The following is a 23,683-nucleotide window of genomic DNA, read 5'->3' as shown; positions in this document are numbered from 1 at the left end:
CACTGTGCCATTGACATAATTTATATTATGTGCCTATTATGGACAATTAGTTGTATTCTGATCTATATCATAAACTCTTATAAACAGTACTGCAGTGGATATTTCTATAATCATTGTTCAAATCTCTGATCAATGCCCTAAGTGAGAGTCTCAGAAGTCAGAAGTGGAATTATTTGGAATTATTTGGTTTTTGATGAATATTTCAAACTGTTTTCCAAGAAGGTTATATATAAGCCCCTCCTACTACCTCAACCAGCCCCCACTCCCAAGAGAGTAGCAAAGACATGCTGGATTCAAATGCCAGCTTTACTATCTTAGGGAAGTTGTTTAACCTCAGTTTCCTCATCTGTAAAATGGGGATAGAAATGGTATCTAGCTCACAGGGTTATTATGAGGATTATATGAAATGATAATATAAAATTGCCTAGTACAGACCCTGGCACCATAACATGTAGTCAACAAATGTTAGCACAATTGCTGCCAGTAACCTGCAAGATCACTCTTCCCCAAGTCTCTCCTCGCCAGAGTAATATATGGATGCAAAATTTCCTACACATAGTCCAGGAAAGTACTAAGCTTCCCCATTTAATAAAACTGTCCATTAGCTGAAGTCACTCAATTATTATATCCACACACAAAGCCTCATTATTCTAAAAATAGTAGCCTATTTGGTTACCATCTTGGAGGCAAAGAAGATCTTAGCAAAGGTGCTTTTCTGCCCTTTATACATTATTTTAATAATGATTAATTGTTCTTTATTGTTTCAAGAAAAACATATTTATTTAAGGGGCAATGGCTTCAATTTGGGGGGGGAAATTTTCCAGAAAGAGAGGAAATCAACATAAATAGCTTTGTATTTCATCATCAAAAATAGGCCTCATTGGCACCTAGTACATTTTTGCCATTGCTTCTCCATAGAGATCAATGTTGGGCTGTGCTGTCTTTGGGTTTGTTTTTTTTAATGTCCCTAAGCAACTTAATAAGAAAAAGCCATTCCAATTAATTTGGAAGGTCCGTTGGAACTTTGTGTAGAATTTGGTGAGTTTTTGGGCTGGCTGTACCCAGAATTTTTGGTTGAGATAATCCCAAGACAAATGAAATCACTTGTAAAAAGCCGTTTAGCAGATGGTACCCTAAATTGTCCCATGAAGTCAGTTTAGCTCTATTCAAACCAAAAATAGATCATTTTCTATTGCTTTATGCCAATGCATTGCCTTAATCTTTTTCTAAAGCTAGATATTTATTAGGTGTGGGAACATAAGTATTTACCTTCTAGAGAGAAACCACTCAAAATTGTTCTGTACCTGTTGTCTAAAAGGCTATAACTACCAGTGAGATAAATACATACAACGTGTTCTCAATTCTTTGGAGTTCCTTGACATCGGGTAAATTTGTGTCATCACTTAGGAGAGAAACACTGGGGCATTTCATACTGTAAAAACAACAGAGGAAATGAAATTGTTGCTGCTGCTTTCACCTGAAGTTTCTTCTCTGGAAATTTACTCAATAAAAAGCTTTGGTCTGACACCAAAGGTAGCATTTGGGAACTGAGTCAATTTTTCCCTTTCTGAAGTACAAATATGGCCAGTGTTCCCTGTCCTATTTTCCTTCTCCTTACTCTGAGATCAGTGTTATCAGATCTGTACATTTCCCATGCAGTGAACCACCAAATAAACAGAGGTATATGATAACAAACAATTGAGTTTAGACATCTTCCTATCCAACTGTTTTGGCCTAAAAAGATGGGTAATTCCTCCTGTGAGGTGGGTTAAGGAAAAAATGCAACTCAGAGTATCCCAATACCTGAATAAGAAAAAGGAACCCCTTCCTTCACGCTGCAGTAAAGATCACAACTTGACAAGCAAAGCGCTAGATTTTGCCCCAAATGGGCTCTTTGGGCTGCAAAATCGTACTCTGCACCCTAACATTCGTCTGCACAAATGCTATATGTGTTGCTGAATTCCAACAACAACATAAGAAAAGCAGCAGGAACAAACAATGAAATAAATATAGCTTCAGACCTCAGCTCTAATCCAGAAATTAAAATGTTTGTATTGTGAATCTGCATGTGTCAAGCTCTGTGCAAGGCCTCTCGGAGTCTAGAGAAGGAGTCTATGAATTTCTGAAGGATAATGATGGAATTTCTGAAGGACAATACAATAAAGCTTATTGTGTTACTTTATCAATAATAACTTGTGAGAAAGTCTACTCTTCTGTTAAGAGTGACCTCAAGAGCCAGACCATATGGACTAAAATCCTAGCACTGCTACTTACTAGCTACATGATTTTCAGTGACTGACTTAGATGCCATGTTCCTCAGTTTGCTTATCTGTAAAAATGAAGATGATAATAGTAATATGTAACTTGTAGGTAATTATTATTATTCTATGTCCATCACAGCTCTTCTAGTACCAAGGACAATATATTATCTTTAAAAAGGAGGACACTATCAGTTGCCATAATCACTCGGAGTTGAGTTTCAACTTTGGAACTCTGAGCAGACCGCTTTACAAACGGCTATTTGGCTTCTATTTACAGCCATGAAGGAAAATTCTCTAGCTTGAAGGAAAATTCTCCCATGAGAACAACTATAAGAGCCAAATAAAATTCAAAAATATATATATTCTGAAAACATTGAAGAACCACCAAAGCAACATCAGGACTTAAAGGGTCAAGATCCCTGAGATAAGTCCACATTCCCCATTGAGTCATTTGTTGACTCACACGCATAATGAATATAGTACTGGGAAACTGAGCAGAAAGTGGCTATTAAAAAGCAGAGATGTTGAGTAGAGGTTTCGGTAGACTCAGGGGAGTGACAAATATTGATGTTCAGGGCCACCAAAGCAACCAGAACTTGAAATGCCAAGATCTTGGAGTGAAAGAAAGTGAAGAACGAGCTGCTTTTTGCCTCTACATATTTGACAATTAGTAGACAGAACAGGCTAAGAGTTAGAAAAGCAGAACAAAAAGTGGCCACGAAGAGGCTAAGAAATTCAACAAATTAAATGACAGTACCACAGGGCTAGATAAATAAACATGAGCATTCAGAGCCTGACAAAGCATGGTGGCCTTGGTAAACACTCCTGCTTTCAAGTGAAACTCATAGGAATAAGGATAAATAGATAATAGACCCAACCTCAAATCAATGTATTCCATGATTGGTTTAAGGTGTCCACATTTAATCCTACTGCCTGCCAGAGTTAACATCATCAAGAAGCTCTACAACTTTTCATGTACAATATCTGGCATTTAGTCAAAAATTACCAGGCATACACAGAGTCAGGGACAAGAGAAAAAATATACAATAGAAACAGACACACAGATGATCCAGATACTAGAATTATAAGACAGAATGTAAAATAACTGTGATTAATATGTTCAAGAAATTAGATGACAACATGGATAATTTTATTAGAGAACTGAAATCCATGTATAAAATAAGCCAATTAGAAATTCTAAAACTTCAAAATACAATAACTGACATTAAAAAATCAATAAATTAATTTAACAATAGTTTTAGACACAGGTGATGAAAGCATTAGTGTCCTGGAAGATTGATTGCCAGAAAATATACAGTTGGAAGCATGCAGATCAAAACAAAAAATATGGAAAACACAGAAAATAGCATGAAAACCACATAGGACATTGTGAAAAGGTCTAACATATGTGTAATCAGGGTTTCAGAAGAGTTCCAGAGGGAGATTGAGTTGGGAGCAATAGAAACAATATTTTAATGACTGAGAATTTTTCATAGTCAATTCAAAGGGATTAAGTTACAGATTCAAGAAGTGCTGCAAACCTCGAGCACAATAAATGCAAAGAAAAGCACCTCGGGGAAGGTCATGATCAAATTTCCAGGGAAAAAAGAAAATCCTATAAACAGACAGACTATCATCCCAAACAAATTACCTTCAAAGGAGCACCAATTAAAAACAACAAAAATACAGCGACTTCTAAATAGAAACAATGGAAGCCGAAAGAAAATAACATAAGCAAAAACATCTTTTTTACTACTTGTACTAATTTCAGAGAGAAAAGAGATAGAAACATCAATGATGAGAGAGAATCATTGATCAGCTGCCTTCTGAACGCCCCACACCTGGTATCAAGCCTGCAACCCGGGTATGTGCCCTGACCAAGAATCAAACCCTGGCCTGTTGGTTCCCAGGTCAATGTTCAACCACTGAGCCATGCCAGCCAGGCAAGCAAAAACATCTTTTAAAAATTAATCCAAAATAAAGACATTTAAGCCAAACAAAAGGTGAAAGAATTTGGAGGAATTAAAAATCTTGGAAACTAAACATACATGAATAATGACTACATAAAATAGTTAAAATGGCTATTTGGGGACTTTAAAAACCTAGTGCCAGCCAGCTTGCCTTTCAGGTCCCATCTGAAAAACAATTTTCATTGTTTCTTAAGAAGCAAAAAAGGATGATCTTGACCAGGAATATTGTTTCCTTCCACATTAGGGTGGCACAGCATCATACTAGTAATACTAACCCAACTCTTCTACTCACTGAAGAATAAGACTTGAGGTGGGCCTTTGAGGGGTTATTTAAAACCTTATTAGTGATCCTGGCTGGGTGGCTCCTTTGGTTGGAGTGTTGTCCCATACACCAAAAGGTGGCAGGTTTGATTTCCAGTTAGGGCACATACCCAGGTTGTGGGGTTCAATCCCCAATCAGGACCCTGCAGGATAAAACTGCTGGATATTTCTCACATTTCTCTCTCTCTCTCTCTCTCTCTCTCTCTCTCTCTCTCTCTCTCTCTCTCTCTCTCCCCCACCTTCCTCTCTCTAAATACAATAAAATAAAATAATCGCACCAATCACTGTTTAGAAATCAATGCCACAAAAGGAAACTAGCAGTCACCAAGGGCAATGCTACCGTGTTACAGGGCTCTGACTCGCCCTGTATACATTATCCCAACAAATCATCCCAATGGGGGAGGTGTTTTTCTCTCTGTTTTACAGGAATTCAGAAAAGTTAAGGAAATTGCCCAAGTCACACAGTTAGAAATGGATGGAGGCTGGATTTTAACCTCAGACTGAAAAGCCCATGGTCTTTTCACTTCATCAGGCCATAGGCTAGAAAGGTTCCAGCCAATTGGCCTGGAGGTCAATTCCTCCCAGTGATCCTACAACAACCAAGGCACCAAGAGTGCACCAAGAGTGTCCACCTCAGGTAACTGGGGAGGCTGAGCCACTGGGCCCTACAGGACACCTGGAGTGCAGGGCCACTCTATCAACACAGGGAAGCAGCCAAAATGCGGAGACAAAGAAACAGGTCACAAATGGCAGAAATGGAGGAAAGCAAACGACTGGATATAGAGTTCAAGGCCACGTTTATAAGGTTTCTCAAGAATTTTATGGAAACCGCCGATAAATTTAATGAATCCCTCAATAAGTATAGTGAGACCATGGAGGACATGAAAAAGGACCAACTAGAAATTAAGCATACACTGACTGAAATAAAGAATAATTTACAGAGATCCAGCAGCAGACAAGAGGATCCCAAGAATCAAGTCAAAGATTTGAAATACAAAGAAACAAAAAATACCCAACCGAAAAAGAAAAAAGAAAAGAGATTCCAAAAATATGAAGATAGTGTAAGGAACCTCTGGGACAACTTCAAGCGTACCAACATCAGAATTATAGGGGTACCAGAAGGAGAGAGAGGGCAAGATATTGAAAACCTTTTTGAAGAAATAATGACAGAAAACTTCCCCTACCTGGTGAAAGAAATGGACTTACAAGTCCAGGAAGCGCAGAGAACCCCAGACAAAAGGAATCCAAAGAGGACCACACCAAGACACATCATAATTAAAATGCCAAGAGCAAAAGATAAAGAGAGAATCTTAAAAGCAGCAAGAGAAAGACAGTCAGTTACCTACAAGGGAGTACCCATACGACTGTCAGCTGATTTCTCAACAGAAACCATGCAGGCCAGAAGAGAGTGGCAAGAAATATTCAAAGTGATGAATAGCAAGAACCTGCAACCAAGATTACTTTATCCAGCAAAGCTATCATTCAGAATAGAAGGTCAGATAAAGAGCTTCACGGATAAGAAAAAGCTAAAGGAGTTCATCACCACCAAACCAGCATTATATGAAATGCTGAAAGGTATTCTTTAAGAAGAGGAAGAAGAAAAAGGAACTCTTACCATTTGCCACAGCATGGATGGAACTGGAGAGCGGATAAATACCACAGGATCTCACTCATTTGTGGAATATAATGAACAACATAAACTGATGAACAAGGACTGATCCAGAGATGGAGAGGCATTGATTGGACTGTCGGGCCTTGGAGGGAAGGTAGGGGAGGGTAGGGGTAAGGGGGAAAGATCAACCAAAGGACTTATATGCAAGCATATAGGCCTAACCAATGGACAAGGACAACGGGGGGGTGAGGGCATGAGCGGGGGGGGGGGGGGGGGGAGGGGGGTAAAGGGTAACGTGGGGACAAGGACACATATGTAATATCTTAATCAATAAAAAATATATTAAAAAAAAGAAATAATGTTAATGCATATACTAGTAATAATTAAAAGGATGATGTAAATGTGCATAGCATACATGTAGAATAGTCTTCAAAATAAAGCGAGGAGATGGGTGGATGAATTGGATGGAAAATGGATGGATGGATGCATGGATGGATGGATGGATGCATGGATGGATGGAGTCAGACACAAAAGCCCCTGCCTCAGCTCACAGATTCAATGTTTGTACTGTAAATCCAGCAAGAATCCTGCAGTTTACAGGACATTCTCTATTCAAAAACTGTCAGAATGGGCCCAGGAACTCTCTTAGCAGTTCATTGTCACCTGCCATTAATCGATCTTTTAAAATGCAAATAAAACAAATCAAAACAAAGACAAATAAAACTGCGATATATTTGCATGTTAAATAATTTAAACAGTACCGAGGGGGGTATTCAATAAAACGCAGGTTTTCCTCCTATTTCAACGATCCAATTTCATTCTCCATTGATCACTGATTTTCTAAGCTCTTATGAATATAGATCTCTATCTATACCATACCTATATCTACATGTATATATGTGTATGTACTGGTATGTATGTATACTTTTCCTTGCACAAATGAAGTATATTATACATTAATCTGAACCTTCATTTCACATAATGAAGATTGTTCCTATCACACATATAAATCTAACCATGTTTTTAAAATAGCTGTCTAGTAATCCACTGAAAAGATCAATAATGTTATATTTAAACAATCCGCTGTTAATGGACATTTAAAGTGTTTCAAGTGTTTTGATGTTAAAACTAATACTTTTAATGGAAAACTGTCTTTATGTATATGTGTGTGAAACTAGTTTATAGAACAAATTCCTAGAAGTGGAATTACTGAGAAAGTTTATGTGCATTCTTTATTTTGACAGCTATTGTCAACTAACCCTCCAAGTAGATGGCACTAGATTACATTCCCTCCAACAGAATATGGCAACCTGTTTCCACATGCCCTCACACAACCTATAAATCATCAAACTTTTTAGTTTTACAAGTTAGAAGTTAAAATCGTATCTAGTAGTTTTAATTTGCATTTCTTTCATTTTGAGTGCAGCTGACTATTTTTCATATACTTATAAGTAATTTGTATTTCTCTTTCTTTGAACTGTCTACACATATCCTTTGTCCATTTTTGCATTGTATTGTTGGCCTTTTTGCTTAGTGATGTACATATTTACATACTAAAGATATTAACCCTTATCTGCCATATGCTATTGCAAGTGTTTTTTCTAGGTTAATGTTTGTCTGTAAATGTTATCTATGGTTTCTTTTCTTTGCAGAAATCTTTAATTTTTATATAGCCAGATTTATCGATCTTTTATTTATATTATCTAGGCATCAGGTGATTTTATCATTCATGAGGCTGAATGTCCGGGAGCTGTATTATATCTGGAGAGTTTGTTAAACTGACTCAAGATGCAGAAAAGTTTGCAAAATTAATAAAATCTTTATACTGGAACATCAATAAGCAATAATGGCACCTTTCCTGGAATTTTTTTCTTGAAACCCATTGTTAGTATTTTTGAGATTCTTCAAGACAGTATTGATAACATATGGATGTTGCCTATAGGAACTCTATTGTGAATATTTAGGACTCACCTTCCCCCTCATTGGGAAGTTGCCACTTAACATTTTGAAGAGTGCAAAGAGGCAGTTGTAGAAGAAGCTGGTGTGTGTGTGTGTCTTAATCTAAAAACAGTAACTATTTCTCTCATTGTATAGTGATATCTCACAGTGATGACATGCTACCAATTTACAAAATTCATTTGTTTCTTTTTTTAAAATATTTTTATTGACTTCAGAGAGGAAGGAAGAGGGAGAGAGAGAGATAGAAACATCAATGATGAGAGAAAATCATCGATCGGCTACATCCTGCATGCCCCACACTGGGGATCGAGCCCACAATCTGGGCATGTGCCCAGACCGGGAATCAAACCAAGACCTCCTGGATCACAGGTCACCCACTGAACCATGTCAGCCAGGCCAGTTAACAAAATTCTTACCTGTTTGTTATATAATTTGATTCACAAGACGAAGCTAGACCACCAGGGATTGCCATCGCCATTCTGCAAATATAGAAATTAGGAAACACAGTGGTTTGTTCATGTTCACACAGCTACCAAGTAGCAGAAAAGGGCTAGAACCTAGGTCTTTTGATCACAGAGTCAAAGTTACTCTACCACAGTCTTTCTGGTTCAGCTCACTATTTTTCTTCCTGCTGCTGAATCATTTCACCACCAAAGAACCAGCCTCATGGAACCAGCCTCATTAGCATGTCATGCTTGGGGTTGCTGTGCAATAAGGAACATAAAGCTCTGCTTCTTACCCTGATGGGTCACCTTTCAGGATTAGAGCTGTACTGGACCCAGACTGTCAGATGGCATCACAGCACTGGCTGATTTATGCTCAAATTCAATGACATCTATGGAACAGAACTGCAGGCAAACTGACAGTAGAGTCCTTGCTATGTTACCACATAAGGGATTCTAGCATTGGCAGTACCTACCTACAGATTCACATTTACAGTTTCAACTGATCATAAGCCTCTTTGGGATCACACTCACTTCTTCCAAAGATGAGCTGCCACTCTAAATTATGGCACTAAACATACAGCCCAAAGTCTTCTGTTCAGGGCCTATGACTATGAACTGTCTATGTATCAAGAATAATGATAAAAGCAGGCATCCTGAGCTACTTATTGGCCTCATATCGGCCAATATTTCTCAATCCAGCACTTTTGATATTTGGAGGGGTGGGCAAGGCTACCTGTGCACTGTAGAATGTTTAGCAGCATTTAACTTCATTCTCTACCCACTAAATACTAGTAGCAACCTCCCCCATTATGACAGCCAAAAATGTCTCCATACATTGGGGAAGCAAGATTGCCTCCAGTCAAGAATCCCTGATATAGGGCCTTAATATATTGTGCCAAATTCTCAAAAAGACCCTTGATTCACAGTGTTGAAACTATTATGTGAAATCCCATATTACATTACATATTCTGATTCACAAGATAAAGCTAGACTACCAGGTTGGCCCATTACTCAAAGTTAATGAAAAGATATAACTAAGAGAAAAACTATCTGAATGTGCAAAACTACAACTGAAGTTTGCAAACAACTATGTCAAGTTAACAGCTTACAAAGGGTGTTGTTTCATAGCTCTAAAGACTTCAGATAAAGAAAATTAAATTGATCATATTCTTCAACCAATGGCATCATCAGCCCCTCTCTTCTATGTGTATCTGCAGGTATTCATGTATTTATTTTCTTTATCCCCATTTCTCATTCTCGGCCTCCTCACTCCTCAGTGAGATCTATCCTAATACACTTAGCATGTGTCTTTTTGTTTGTAAGTGTCCTTGTGCGATGTGTATCATTTTGAATATATTCTTCTTATTTAAATAAATAGAGGTCCACAATCCCTTACTCACGTTTCTGAAACCTATAGAGTTCTGGACACCAAACATCTTTTCTTAAACTCAGCAGCAAAATCTAACTCAAGGGACAGGAGATTATTTGCATTCCTTATCCATTTAGTATAACCATCCCGACATGCTGCTGCAGAAATACTGTGTTTAATCATGAGATGCTGCCCCTTCCCTTTCTAAAATCCAAAATTTTAAAATTCCAAACCAAATCTGACTCCACGGGGTTTATTATAGACAGATCTTATTCTGTTTTTACCTTGTATCTGTACCCAGTATTATGTTTTTAAGATCTACCCATGTTGCTGCATGTACAACCAGTCGTTACTATGACTGCTGCAGAATAGTCCATGAAGCGGATCCCTCACATTTTACCTACTCACTGCCCCCGTGGTGGGCAACTACATGGCCTCCAGCGCCCCACCTCTCCAAACAGTGACTTACTGAACATCCGCACACATGTCCCTTTAGGAACCTGGATAAGAGTCGCTTTTGGGATACATTCCTAGGGTAGAACACTGGGCCCTCAGGTGTGCGCATACTTAATCTAGCCAAGCTATATCAGAATGCCTTCCAAATTAGCTGCATCAGTCTACTTGTTGCATTCTTGTGCTCATTTGCATTTTTTTCTGATTATAATATATCTGAGCATCTCGTGATGCTGGTTGGCCTTTGGGGTTTCCTCTCTGGAAATCCTGTCCATAGGCTTTGACCATTTTCACTGGGATTTCTGTCTTTTTCTTTCTTATTTACAGGCGTTCCTGTGTACTTCCCTATTGGGTTGAGGCATTGCAAAATATCTTCTCCTAATCTGTCAGTTGTCTGTTAACTTTGTCCATGGTTAACAGGAAATCATGCTACAGAAATTCTTAATTTTTGTGTAATCAAATTTATTAGTATTTTTGCCTTATGGCTTGGGGCTTTGATGTTTTTTAAAAGATCTTTCCCATTCTTGAGTGACAACATAGTCTCCTACATTTCCTTCTACTACTGTAGTAATTTTACTTTTCATATTTTTTCTTTAATCCACTTCCAAATGGTTTTACCTCTGTATTTTGTTTTAGGTTGAAGTCTAGTGTTATTTTTCACCACACATGGAGCACTTTCTACTAATAATCCACACTTCCCTCATTAATCTGTACCTCATACTAAATACCCAGACATATGAGTCCATTCTAGTTTCTCTACTTTTGTTTCAATAATTTATTTGGCAGAATATTCCATAATAGCACTAATAGTAGTTCTACTAGTGTTCTTTTGACAAACACTATTTTTATTACTATTGCTTTGAACTATGTTTTTATATTCCATATCTTTATGATTCCTTTACAAATTTAGCTTAGATTTTATCCATAGGCTTTTATTCTTATACTAGAGGCCCGGTGCACGAAATTCGTGCACAGAGGGGGGGGTCCCCTCAGCCCAGCCTGAACCCTCCCTTCGGGAGGGGGGGGGATGTCTGACTGCTGGTTTAGGCCTAAACCAGCAGTCAGACATCCCTCTCACAATCCTGGACCACTGACTCCTAATTGCTCATCTGCCTGCTTGCCTGGTCACCCCTAACTGCACCCCCCCCCCCCCCGGCTAGCCTGGTTGCCCCTAAATGCCCCCCTCCCCCCCGGCCAGCCTGGTTGCCTCTTACTGCTGGCCTGGTTGTCCCCAACTGCCCCCCCTGCTGGTCTGGTCACCCCTCACGGCCCCCATACCGGCCTGGTCACCCCATGCAGCCTGCTTGTTCAGTCATTTGGTCATCCCTCACTAAACCCCCTGCCAGCCTGGTTGTAGGCAGCCATCTTGTGAGGGAGTAAGGGTTAATTTGCATATTACCTCTTTATTATGTAGGACTAGAGGTCTGGTGCACAAAATTTGTACATGGGGAGGAGGGTGGTCCCTAGCCCGGCCTGCACCCTCTCCAATCTGGGACCCTTCAGGGGATGTCTGACTATCTGTTTAGGCCCGATCCCTGCTCTTATCATATACACTGCACCCTCTCGCAATCCCGGACCACTGGCTCCTAACCACTCGCCTGCCTGCCTGCCTGCCTGATTACCCCTAACCACCTCTGCCTGCTGGCCTGATCACCCCCTAACTGCTCCCCTGCCAGCTTGATCACCCCTAACTGCTCTACCCTGCCAGCCTGATCACCCCTAACTGCCTCTGCCTTGGCCCCCACCACCGTGGCTTTGTCCAGAACGATGCCTGGAAGATGCCTGGTCTAATTAGCATATTACCCTTTTATTAGTATAGATATTTTAGAATAGGTTTTTATTTAGTTCCTCAGAAAGTTTCTCTGTAATTTGTATTGGGATTCCATTGAGTATATAAGTTAACTAAAGGAGACTATATATTGAGTTCTTTATATATTAAGATCTTTCACCCAAGGATATGGAATGTATTTCCATTTCATTTAAGTCATTCTAAGTCCTTGAATAGACTTTTAAATTTTCCTCCAAAGACTATTCTGTACTTACACTAACTCATGTAATAAATACAACCCAAAAATTTGGGTATTTTATTATCACCATTTTCCAGATGAGGAAACTGAGCCCAGAGTGATAACTTGCCCAAGAACACACAGTAACAACACAAGTAACAAAACCTGGACTCAAATAGTTTAGAATCCATACTCTTAACCACTGTATTCCCTCTCTTTCTAAAGGCAGCTACTTTATATAGTTTGACTGCAACTGTGAGTAGTATCTTTTTCATTATTTATGTATTATCTGGTATATTATTATTATTATACTAGAGTCCCGATGTATGAAATTCGTGCAAGGGGCTCAACCCCACCCGCCGAGACAGCCGCCTCTGCCTGGGCCCCGCCCACCGCAGCTTTGTCCAGAAGGTCGTCCAGAAGGATGTCCGGAAGGACGTCTGGTTTAATTAGCATATTACGCTTTTATTATTATAGATTTTCTAATTGGTTGTTGTAGATGTAGAGAACTTAGTTGATTTTTGTAAGTTGATATTTGTATCCAGTGAAGTTGCTGAATTCTCTTATTAATTCTACTATTGGCTTTATTGTTTCTGTTGCTTTTCTGTACATCAACTGTAAATAATAAAAATTTGGTTTTTTCCTCTCTAATTTGTAAACCTCTCATGTCTTTTTCTTTCCTTATAGCATTGGCCAAGACTTCCAGTACAATGTCAGACACTATGTAGTGGGGATCATGGTTCCGATAATGCCTCATGTAGAGCATGTTTCATTTTATCTTGGCTATAGGATGTGCAGAGAACTGTTTCACAAAAGAACAGGTTAGAAACAGTGTCTGGTGGCCACGAATGCCTTCTGAGCAGGGAGGCCTGTGCTTACTTATGCCACAGAAATTACTTTCCATCGGAGTCGGCCTTCCAGGGGAGAAATAGCTCAATTGTGATAAATTTGACTTCTGACTTTAAGTATATTTAACTCCATCCTAAACCCTATGGCAACAGCACAGCTCTGCACCTGTCATTTGCTTTACACAATCTGCTACATGTAATTGTTTCTGACAACCCATTGGTCTCTATCCCCATGGGGGAATTCAGACAGTAGCATTGGAAGGAGGCTTAGTGATCAACTATTGCTCTCCTTTACACACATCTAAAAGTCCTTAAGGTGGAAGCCTCATCATCTTCAAGCAAATGATCTGTTGCGGGGAGGGGAAGGGGTTGATGCCAACAACTGAGAGAGCTTGAATCAGACCAGGGGCTAATATAGCTTTCTCCTAATTGGCTTCATCACCCCATCTTCAGAGAGGTTAGCCTAGCCAAGTGTTCATGGTAGCATCTCAGGGCTTACAGTGGTCTCATCTACCCCAACTCCAATGGAGACCCAAAGGAGAGGAAGAAGAAACACCCACTCTTCTCTCCTGTATTCCCAAAGGCTTATCCCTATCCAAGACTGGTGAATCTGCACCGTGATGGTCACCAACGGCTCCACAGAGAAGTCCTGGGACCTTAGTGCAGTGTGACCCTTCAGAAGCCTCGAGTGGTTGACCAAACACACCCCTCCCTTTCATAGACACCCAGGGTGACTAATGCTTGGGTAGAAATGAGTGAACTGAAAAGTCCCACAGGAATCTCAAACCCAGCACATCCAAAATGGAACTTCTCACTGTCGCCTCCAAACTCACTCCCCTCTTCCAGGAACCCCTGTGCAGGACCTGGAACAACCTCCATTCAATATTCTCAGTGTCTGTCTGGCCCTTACACCTGAAGAGTTACCCAGCCTTGGCCCCTCTCTGTCCACCCTTGTTCTCCATTCTAAATGGGGCCTTGGCCACACCCTCCCAACCGCTCCCTCCGCTCCACTCCTGGGATCCATCCTCCATGCTACTGCTGGAGAAATCTCTGCACCATGCAAATCAGACCATATATCCTGCCTAACACTCTAGAACAGCGGTCGCCAACCTTTTGGACCTCACGGACCACCAGTTGGCGACCGTTTCCCTAGAAGGCTCCCACCACCCTCAGCAGAATGTACACTCCTTTTCGTGGCATCTACCAATCTCACGGCACGGCCTCATCATCCTGTCCAGTCTCCCACCCTGGCCGCAGGGCCCCTAGATAGCCACTTGCCCTCCCCTCCCTGACTGTGCTTCTGGTGACTGTTCCCCTTACCTAGAACCTGCCTCCCATTCCACTGGAAGTGGTCTAAGGCCTATTCATCCTTCAACACTCAGTTTAGGGGAGTTAGGGCGTGGGGGAGATGGGGAGGAGGAGTTGAGGAGGGACCTCTGCTCTTGGGAGCCTTTGCTGCTGCTTCACCCCCATGGCTCCTGCTGAGGTGCCCTCTCTCTGGGCTTCTCCTTCCAGGAGCTGAGCATCCATCCCACTACATTGTCATGATTCTCTCCTAGACTCTGTAAGAATCTGGATTCTTGAAAACAGTAAGTTATTACATAGTCTGGTTTCATCCCTTTTCCTGTTTAAGATAGTACCCATGGGCAAAACACATTGAGTCAGATTCGGTCTGGCAGTGCCCCAAAGGGATCTGTTCACCGCTAGGTGTTCCGCTCCGGGCACAATGTCCGCTTGGCACATTGTAGACCATAAGAATGGATAGATGGGTGGGTGGACGGACGGACGGACGGAGGACGGGCGGACGAATGAACTAACGAACGAATAAATCAATTGCCCAACCCCATCCTGAACCTGGCGGGTGGACGCCATCAGGGCACATCCTCACTATACTAGATGGAAAGTGGGCAGCACCACTAGGCGCTCCGTCGGCAGGGGGCGCTGCAGGGCGGAGGGGTGAGGGCTGGGTACTGGGATTTGGGGGCGGGGGCGTCGGAGACCCGGAACTGAGGGGGCGGCAGGGGGTCGGGCGTACCCGGGGGGACCCTGTGCCGGGGCGATTCTGCGCGAATTTTCGCTTTCGCTTCGGGCCGGGACGGAGGCGGCGGGGCCGTCCCGAGCGACTGCGGCCGGGGCCCGGGGGAGTTAATCCGAAAGCGCCGCCAGCCCCGCGGGCCCAACTCCACGTGTCACCGAGAAGCTGAGGTAGAGACAGAGAGAGAGAGAAAGCAAGTGATCTGAGTCGGGGAAAGTCCTGCGCGCCTCCGGGCAATTATAAAAATGTGACCCCCCGGTCGGCTTCCAAACCACCGCCCTCACCTGCTGTGCCCAGCGGTCCGCCGGCTGCCGCTCCGTGTCCGCGCCCGCCCAGCATGCGCCCCCCGCGCAGTGAGTACCCGGCGGCCGGGACACGGGCTCGGGTGGGGAGGGGCGGCGCCCAGCAAGAGGAGGCAGAACCTCGGTACCGCTCACCGGGAGGCTGCAAACAATCAGCCGTTCCTAGTTAGAGGAGAACGAAGGGAGGGGGCGGGAGACCTAATTGCTTGCTTTCCAAGCGCTGAAAGGGGCATGGCTCTTTTGGTCTTGAAACAGCCCCTTGAGCTAAGTATTGTTATGCCCACTTCCCAAATGATAAACGGAGGCCCCAGGGGGTGGCTTCTTTCTTTCTTTCTTTTTTAAAATATATTTTTATTGATTTCAGAGAGAAAGAGAGAGGGAGAGAGAGAAAAACATAAATGATGAGACAGAATCATTGATGGGCTGCCTCCTGCACTCCCCCGACTGGGGATCCAGCCCACAACCCGGGCATGTGCCCAACCGGGAATGGAGCCCTGATCTCCTAGTTCATAGGTCAATGCTCAACCACTGAGCCACCCGGGCCGGGCCGGTTTCTTGCCCAGGGTCCCTCAGCTACAGCTCTAAGAGGGCAGATCCCAGCCCACTGCACACTGAGGCTTTGTCACCCCACTGTTTCCAAAACACTGGGTGGTGAGTCTGGGCCAGTCACTTGACCACCTGGCCTCAGTTTCCCACTAGTGAAGTGGAGACGTTTTCTGGTTGAGGTTTGAGTCAATACCCTTGTCTGAGCTCATTGGGGTTCCTTGCAGAAAGTTGGTTTCTCAGCTTAGAATGGAGCACTGCCTTCCAGGGACCTGATGCATCTCAGGTGTTTCAGGAAGATTCCAGGGTGGGAGGAGGTTGGTGTCCAGCAGAGGTAGATGGGTGGAGGCAGCCAGCACCGGTGGAAGGGAGAGGCAGGCCAAGTCAGGGAGACACCCTCAGCTGCCGCCCCGTTCCCTTCCAGGCCTCCTCCTGGCAGTTTCTCTGGTCCTCCTGCACCACCTCAGTCTGGCCAGGAACCTCCCCACCACAGCCACGGCAGGCCCTGGCATCTTCTCGTGCCTCGGCCACTCCCAGAACCTGCTGAAGGCCGTCAGCAGCACGCTTCACAAGGTGAGCTCTTCCACGTCCTTGCTCCCACTCTGCAAGCCTCTCTAGGGCAGGGGCCTCTCCAAACCCCGGGTCACCTGCAGGGAAATGGTGGGCGTTTGTCAGGGGCTGTCAAGAGGGGAAGAGGGGCCTTTACAAATGGCCCGACTATTAGCTAAAGAGTCTCAATGAAATTGTGTCTCCAGAGAAAGCAGGAGTGGTAATAAATTATAATGGCATCCCTTTGGGCTGTGTCTACACAGAGGAAAGTGGATATTTACCGTGTTCCCTGTAGCCTGCCAACAGAGATGGAATGAATTGTGCCGGGCCCACACTGTTTCTCTGACACACTTATCAATCCAGCAAACCGTTATTAGGTGCAGCCTCCATGCTCCGGGGGCTACAGAGATGAATTAGACTTGCCCCTCACGCTGCTCACCAGCTTCTCAGTCTGGTGACTCGGTTCGTTGTCAGAGCAACGCGTTTCAGAGAGCTGCGACGGTGCACGCCCAGCCTTCATTTTCTAGGGAGGGAATTATCTCATTTTGTTTACAGCTTCATTCATTTTTTAGGTTTCCTATGTTAATGCCAAAAAAAAAAAAAAAATTTTTTTTTTCTTTTAAAAGTGCTCCAGGAGCTATTGCTTTTGCTGCGACGGCCGAAGACGGATGTTTTCAAAGACATCCTTTTGCCATCCTGCTCTCTAGTAAATCTTTCTTGAATATTTTTAGCTTGTTGTTTTACGAGTATCTTAAAATAAGCTCAATGCCACAGGGCCTTCTGAAAGAACTCTTTTTCCCCTTATCTTTCATGATGCGCTGCCAACGGCTCTGCACGGCTCAATCGATCTTAATTAAAAAGGCGGCGCACCGGAGGGGCGCTGCTGAGATAAGTGCTGTGGCTCCTGGAGAACGGTTCAACATGGATAAAATGTAGGCGCTCCAATTTAAACAGAAGCTTTCTATGAAAAGGCTGGCTCTTTCCCAGATGTCGCACTAGAGGTCAAGGGGTTGCAGAACTCGGTCTGATGTTTTTTACATCACTCCTGTGTCACATTTGCCAAGAACAGGTGCCCAGTGCCTGCCATCCACAGGCCGTATCCAGCACACAGATTCACAGAGTTTGGCCCATGTCTTTCAGATTTTATTTAGATTTATTTAGTTTGATGCTATTGGGGGAAAAAAGTGGTCTTTTCATAAAAGAAACCAAATTTCCAACTCCTCTGGAAAAGATCCTAAGAACTGTAACAGCGGGCCCACATTTCCAAACCTAACTTTTTTTTTTTTAATTTAATTTTATTTATTTATTTATTTTTTTAATTGCTTAAAGTATTCCAAAGGGTATTACATATGTGCCTTTTTTTCCCTGCCCTTGACTATCCCCTGGCCTCCCCCACCCCCCAGCATCCCATGTCCATTGGTCATCCAAACCTAACTTTTGACAACCCGCTCAGGCCAGTGGCTGCTCAGGTCTGCGTGAGCATCTCTGGGAAGAGTGTATGCATTTTCTTTGGCTTCCGGAACAAATCGCCATGAACTTAGTGGCTTTAACCAACAGAAATGTATTATCTGACAGCCCTGGAGGTCAGAAATCCAAAACGGGTCTCTCTGGGCTAAAATCAAAGTGTCAGCCATGCTGTAACCTTTCCTGGAGACGAGGGAGATTATTTTTTCTTGCCTTTTCCAGTTTCTAGAGGCTGCTGAGGTCCCTGGGTATGTGTTCCCCTTCTACCTTCAAAGCCAGCAATGGCCAGTTGAGTCTTTCTCATGCTGCATCACTCTGACCTTGACTTTTCTGCCTCCCTCTTCCACTTATCATCGGGCCACCCAGATACTCCAAGATAACCTCTCTGTCGTTAAGGCCAGCTGATTAGCAACCTTAATTTCATCTGCAACGTTAATTCCCCTTTGCCATGTAACAACATATTCTCAGGTTCCAGGGGGTTGGGAGGTGGATCTGTTGGGTGGTGTGTATCGGGGGCATTATTCTGCCCAGCGCAGATGGGGATTTTACTGTCTGTTCCCAAACATGTTCTGAACTCTCAAGCTTTGATTCATGGCTCATGTAGTTCCCTCTGCCTGAAATTCCCCCTCCTCTGCCGGCCAACATTCTAATCTTCCTATTGCAGATGTGCCATCTCTGGCGAAGTCTTTGCTTCCCTTTCCACCTCCTCCTCAGAGCCTTCTCAGCTCTTCTCTCCTGCTGACCTGTCTCCTAGTCATGTGGGCACTTGCCTGTCCCCTTGGATAAACTTGGAATCCTGGGGACAGAACATAGGCCTCCTCTCTGTCATGTTCCGTAGTGCCTAGCACAGTGCCTGGCACACACCAGGCTTGTGGAGTGGGAAAATGATCTCGATCTTCAATCAAAAAGTCATCAACTTCTTAAGATAAATTTCATTATTATATTTGACAATGCTTTCCAAGGTGCTTGTAGGATGACGTGTGTGTGTGTGTGTGTGTGTGTGTGTGTGTGTGTGTGCATACCACAAATTAAATCTCAATTTGTCTTTAGGGTTGCATGTTTGTTATATCCATCACGTTGTGACCTTAACAGTTCCCCTTTAGAAGTTATAATTGAACAAGATATTCATAAAACACAGGCGCTTTGGCAGAAGCAAAAAACGCCTTCACCAGGAGCAAGTGTCACAGCGTGGCGGAGATTCTGATTAGCACAGCCCGTTGAAATGATTTATGGTGTTTACACAATGGAAAAGCCTGTCATCCAGGGACACACGTCCGAAAAACAGAGGGAGAGAGAGTGTAAATGACCTGTTTCCTTTTGTCTCCTGAAGACCCTGAATTTCTTACAGGTCAAAGGAATAATAGGTGTTTTGCTGGCACCCCAGGGTATGGGGAGCCAGGTACCGTATTAATATTATAAACTGGGTTTCTCCTTATGACTTTTACAGGCCAGACAAACATTAGAATTTTACTCCTGCACTTCTGAAGAGATTGATCATGAAGATATCACAAAAGATAAAACCAGCACCGTAGAAGCCTGCCTCCCACTGGAATTAACCACGGTATGGACAACATTCCTCCCAAAGCACATCATGCAACTAAAAGCTGTGGATCAAACTTCATCTTCTTACAAAAATGTGCATGTTTCTGGTCTCTACCATCCTGAAACTTTAAGAGATCCCCCTTCAAAGTTAGATTTGAGAAAAATTTATAAAAACAGATATGGCTTTTCACAATGTGAATATATTTAACTCCACTGAACTGGACACTTAAAATAGTTAAGATGGTACTTTTTGTTAGGCGAATATGATGACCATTACACTATGGAAACGGGCTTAAGATGGTACTTTTTGTTAGTTATTTTTAACCACAATAAAAAAAACATATCTTTGAGAGGAAAAGTCAGAAAATTTTATATTAAGAATTAATATCTTTGATGTGTGATTTTTTTTCCCTCTAGAATGAGAATTGCCTGGTTTCCAGAGAGATCGCTTTCATAACTATAAGTCAGAAAACTAAAGGTTTCAACTCATTTTATGAATTTATATCATTGATTGATGTCTGATTATTTTTTCTTCTAGAATGGGAGTTGCCTGCCCTCCAGAACGGCCTCTTTTATGACGGTGAGACACGGAACTTTTTTCTCAAATACGATGGGCAGGGGAGGGGGAGGAAAACACTTCTAGCTCATCTCAGTGGTTTCTTCCCCGTGTTGTCATATCACCCAGACCCTGTGCCTCAGTAGTATCTATGAAGACTTGAAGATGTACCAGGTGGAGTTCAAGGCCATAAATGAAAAGCTTTTGATGGATCCTAAGAGGCAGATCATTCTGGACCAAAACATGTTGGCAGCTATTGATGAGCTGATGCAGGTAAGGCCTTCATCCAATCAGTGAGAGCACCTTGTTCATGCCTAGACAGCCCATCAGAGTCCCAGATGAAGACGTATACAGTCAGCCCTTCCTGGACTGGGAGAGGCCTGAAATGCCCCCTCCTAAAACCCCTACGGAGTTATAGCCTTGAGGGTGTCCTCTAGAGCAGCGGTCGCCAACTGGTGGCCCACAGACCACTGGTGGTCCGTGAGGTCCAAAAGGTTGGCGACCGCTGCTCTAGAGCAGTGGTCGGCAAACTCATTAGTCAACAGAGCCAAATATCAACAGTACAACGATTGAAATTTCTTTTGAGAGCCAAACTTTTTAAACTATATAGGTAGGTACATTGTTATTAACTTAATTAGGGTACTCCTAAGGCTTAGGAAGAGCCACACTCAAGGGGCCAAAGAGCCGCATGTGGCTCGCGAGCCGCAGTTTGCCAACCACGGCTCTAGAGAAAGAGCAGACACAAGCAGGACACATTTAGAAAAGCAGCCACCCATTTGTTGACCAAGTGGTGTGCACCGGGCTCTCTGCGAATGTTTTCACACATTTTCTTAATGTCGTCCCCACAGCAACCACATGGGTTCTGTACAAAGGAGGAAACCGAAGCTTAGACAGCCACTTGTCCAAGGTCAGACAGCTTCCAAATGGCAGAGCCAGGGCTTAAGCCCCCAGCAAAGGGATTGCACTACCCTTCTTGCTCACTTCTAAAGGCTCAGGCCCGCCTACACATCTGCAAATTTAACCAGAGAAAACAAGCAGAGCTAGTGCCTGGGTCTGACCCATTCTGAACCAAAGTGTGAATGAAATAAAAGAATGGCCTGGCACCTGGGGAGAGCCACAATGTTACTCAGAGACAAGAACTTGGCTTATAGTTTCTAAATCATCATAGCACATAATGCTAATACAAAACATAGAAATCCTATATAATAAAAGGGTAATATGCAAATTGAACAAGCGGTAGAACAACTGGTCACTATGACATGCACTGACCACCAGGGGGCAGCCACTGAACACAGGAGCTTCCCCCTGGTAGTCAGTGCACTCCCACAGGGCTCACGGCTGGCAAGCACAGCAGCGGTGTTGGTAGCCTCTCCAGCCTCTGCAGCAGCGCTAAGGAGGCTTGGGCCCACTCCCCAGAGGGAGGGGGCCTGAGCCATCAGTCGGACATCCCCCGAGGGTATCTGGACTGCGACAGGTGGGCAGGCTGGGCTGAGGTACTCCACCCTCCACCCCTGACCCCCCGAGTGCACAGATCTCATGCACCAGGCCTCTAGTATTCACATAAGAAACAGCAAGGTCAATGCTTTGGTGACCAGGCATGCGATAAAAATACAGTGTCAGAAATCATTGTCTGAAAAGGAATCTTTCTCTCTTTCTTTCTTTCACCAAATTGTTTGATAGGCACTGAACATCATATAGCATCAAAGAATCTTACCATCTTCAGAATTATAGATAATTTCATGTTCAGACAAAGAGGAGGCACTGGAGTTATTTCTACCAGTAATCAGACAACTATGACAAAGCCATTGGTACCTCTGTGCCTCAGTTTCTCCTTATGTAAAATGGGAGAACTTGACCCACCCTTCCTTTCTTTTAGGCTTTTTGTGAGAATAACTGAGATTACCGATCATTGTGCAAACATAAGGTCTTGCTTTGAGTTATCAAATCAAAGGGCTAACCCTGGGAAGTCCATTGCCAAGTTTATTTATCTGACACAAACGAGTTTCTGCAGTAAACACCTTGGTACCGATGGAGAGTTTTGATCAATAGCAATCCATCGCCTCCCTGTTCTAAAAAAGACTTCAGCCCTAGCTGGTTTGGCTCAGTGAATAGAGCGTTGGCCTGCAGGCTGAAGGATCCCAGATTCGATTCCAGACAAAAGCACATGCCCGGGTTGTGGACTCGATCCCCAGTAGGGGGTGTGCAGGAAACAGCCGACCAATGATTCTCTCTCATCATTGCTGTTTCTGTCTCTCTCTCCCTCACTCTTCCTCTCTGAAGTCAAGAAAAATATATTTTTTAAAATACTGATGGCATTTGAAACCGCTTTCAGGGTCTCTTCCAAGCTCAGTGAAGATATATGTGCTTGGATCATGGGAATTTCTTCTTTCAGGTTCTGCCTGGCCATCTGGCTGGGAGAGTGGATTGGGTTTAGGAGATGCAATGAGGGGGTGGGTTGCAGGCTCTGAGACACGTGTTGGCTTTCCCCATGTTTATGGGTGAATGCTTCAATTTTGGAATACCATGTATGCCATGCTCATTATCCGTCCTCCTAGGCCCTGGATTTCAACAGTGCGGCTGTGCCACAGCAACCCGCCCTGGAAGAACTGGATCTTTACAAGACGAAAGTCAAGCTCTGCATCCTCCTTCACGCTTTCAGAGTCCGCGCAGTGACTATCAACAGGATGATGAGCTATCTGAATTCTTCCTAAAAAGGCTCAGGCCCAACCTTAAAGTCATTTGAACCAAAGCGATTTTTATAGGCTGTGCGGGAGGTGGTGGCTTGACCTGGTCCTACTTAAGCTAGTAATTTTCTTGTTGTTTACATTAGTCAACCACCCAAAAGTTGAACATGTAACTACTTTACTTAAATGGGTCCTTTCCTCGCGTATATTCCACATTTACTAGGGATAAGTTGTTTTTAAAGCTTTCATAAGCAAATTGCTAAAGGGGGAAGTTTTCTTCACTGTGTGTGATTTTTAGAAAAACAGGAATTTATAAGCTATTTCTATATCAAAGTGTTTGTTGAAACACTCAAGCATAATTTATTTTAAAATATTTATTTATAGAAGGGTGTGTTCGTGAAGGCATGTGAGCTAACTTATATTTATTTATGTCATATTTATTAAAATATTTATTTTCAAATGGATTTGAGAAATACCTGATGTTGTTCTAAAAATAAGATGATGGAATTAAAGTAATTTTCATATTTCTCTAATGTAATTGGAGTACTTTCAGTGTCAAAAATACACGTTGTGGGGAAACTGAAAACACCGATGGAATCTGAACAGAATTACCTAGGAACGATTGTGGCAATGTTCTTACCCATTTCCTAATGACTTTAATCACCTGCTTTAAGGGAGCCTGGTTAGGCCAGATACATTTTAATGCTGAAGTCCTCAAGTGAGTCACTTTATTTTTGTTCACCATCTGAACCTAAAACACAGG

At 43.0% G+C, this 23,683-nt stretch overlaps 1 protein-coding gene across 1 annotated transcript; it reads left to right on the top strand.

Moving 5' to 3' along the window:
- Nucleotides 1-15,617: 15,617 nt before the first annotated feature.
- On the top strand, nt 15,618-23,422 carry IL12A (interleukin 12A). Its single transcript, XM_036348577.1, has 6 exons — nt 15,618-15,633; nt 16,550-16,698; nt 19,586-19,699; nt 20,219-20,260; nt 20,366-20,509; nt 22,792-23,422. The coding sequence occupies exons 1-6, from the start codon at nt 15,618-15,620 to the stop codon at nt 22,945-22,947; spliced, it is 621 nt and encodes a 206-aa protein (XP_036204470.1). The 3' UTR covers nt 22,948-23,422.
- Nucleotides 23,423-23,683: the final 261 nt, after the last annotated feature.

The sequence above is a fragment of the Myotis myotis genome, unplaced genomic scaffold, assembly GCF_014108235.1.
Source record: "Myotis myotis isolate mMyoMyo1 unplaced genomic scaffold, mMyoMyo1.p scaffold_m19_p_2, whole genome shotgun sequence".
Classification (NCBI taxonomy): domain Eukaryota; kingdom Metazoa; phylum Chordata; class Mammalia; order Chiroptera; family Vespertilionidae; genus Myotis; species Myotis myotis.
Note: the sequence above shows the minus strand (reverse complement) of the source record. Positions and strands in the feature narration are given on the sequence as shown.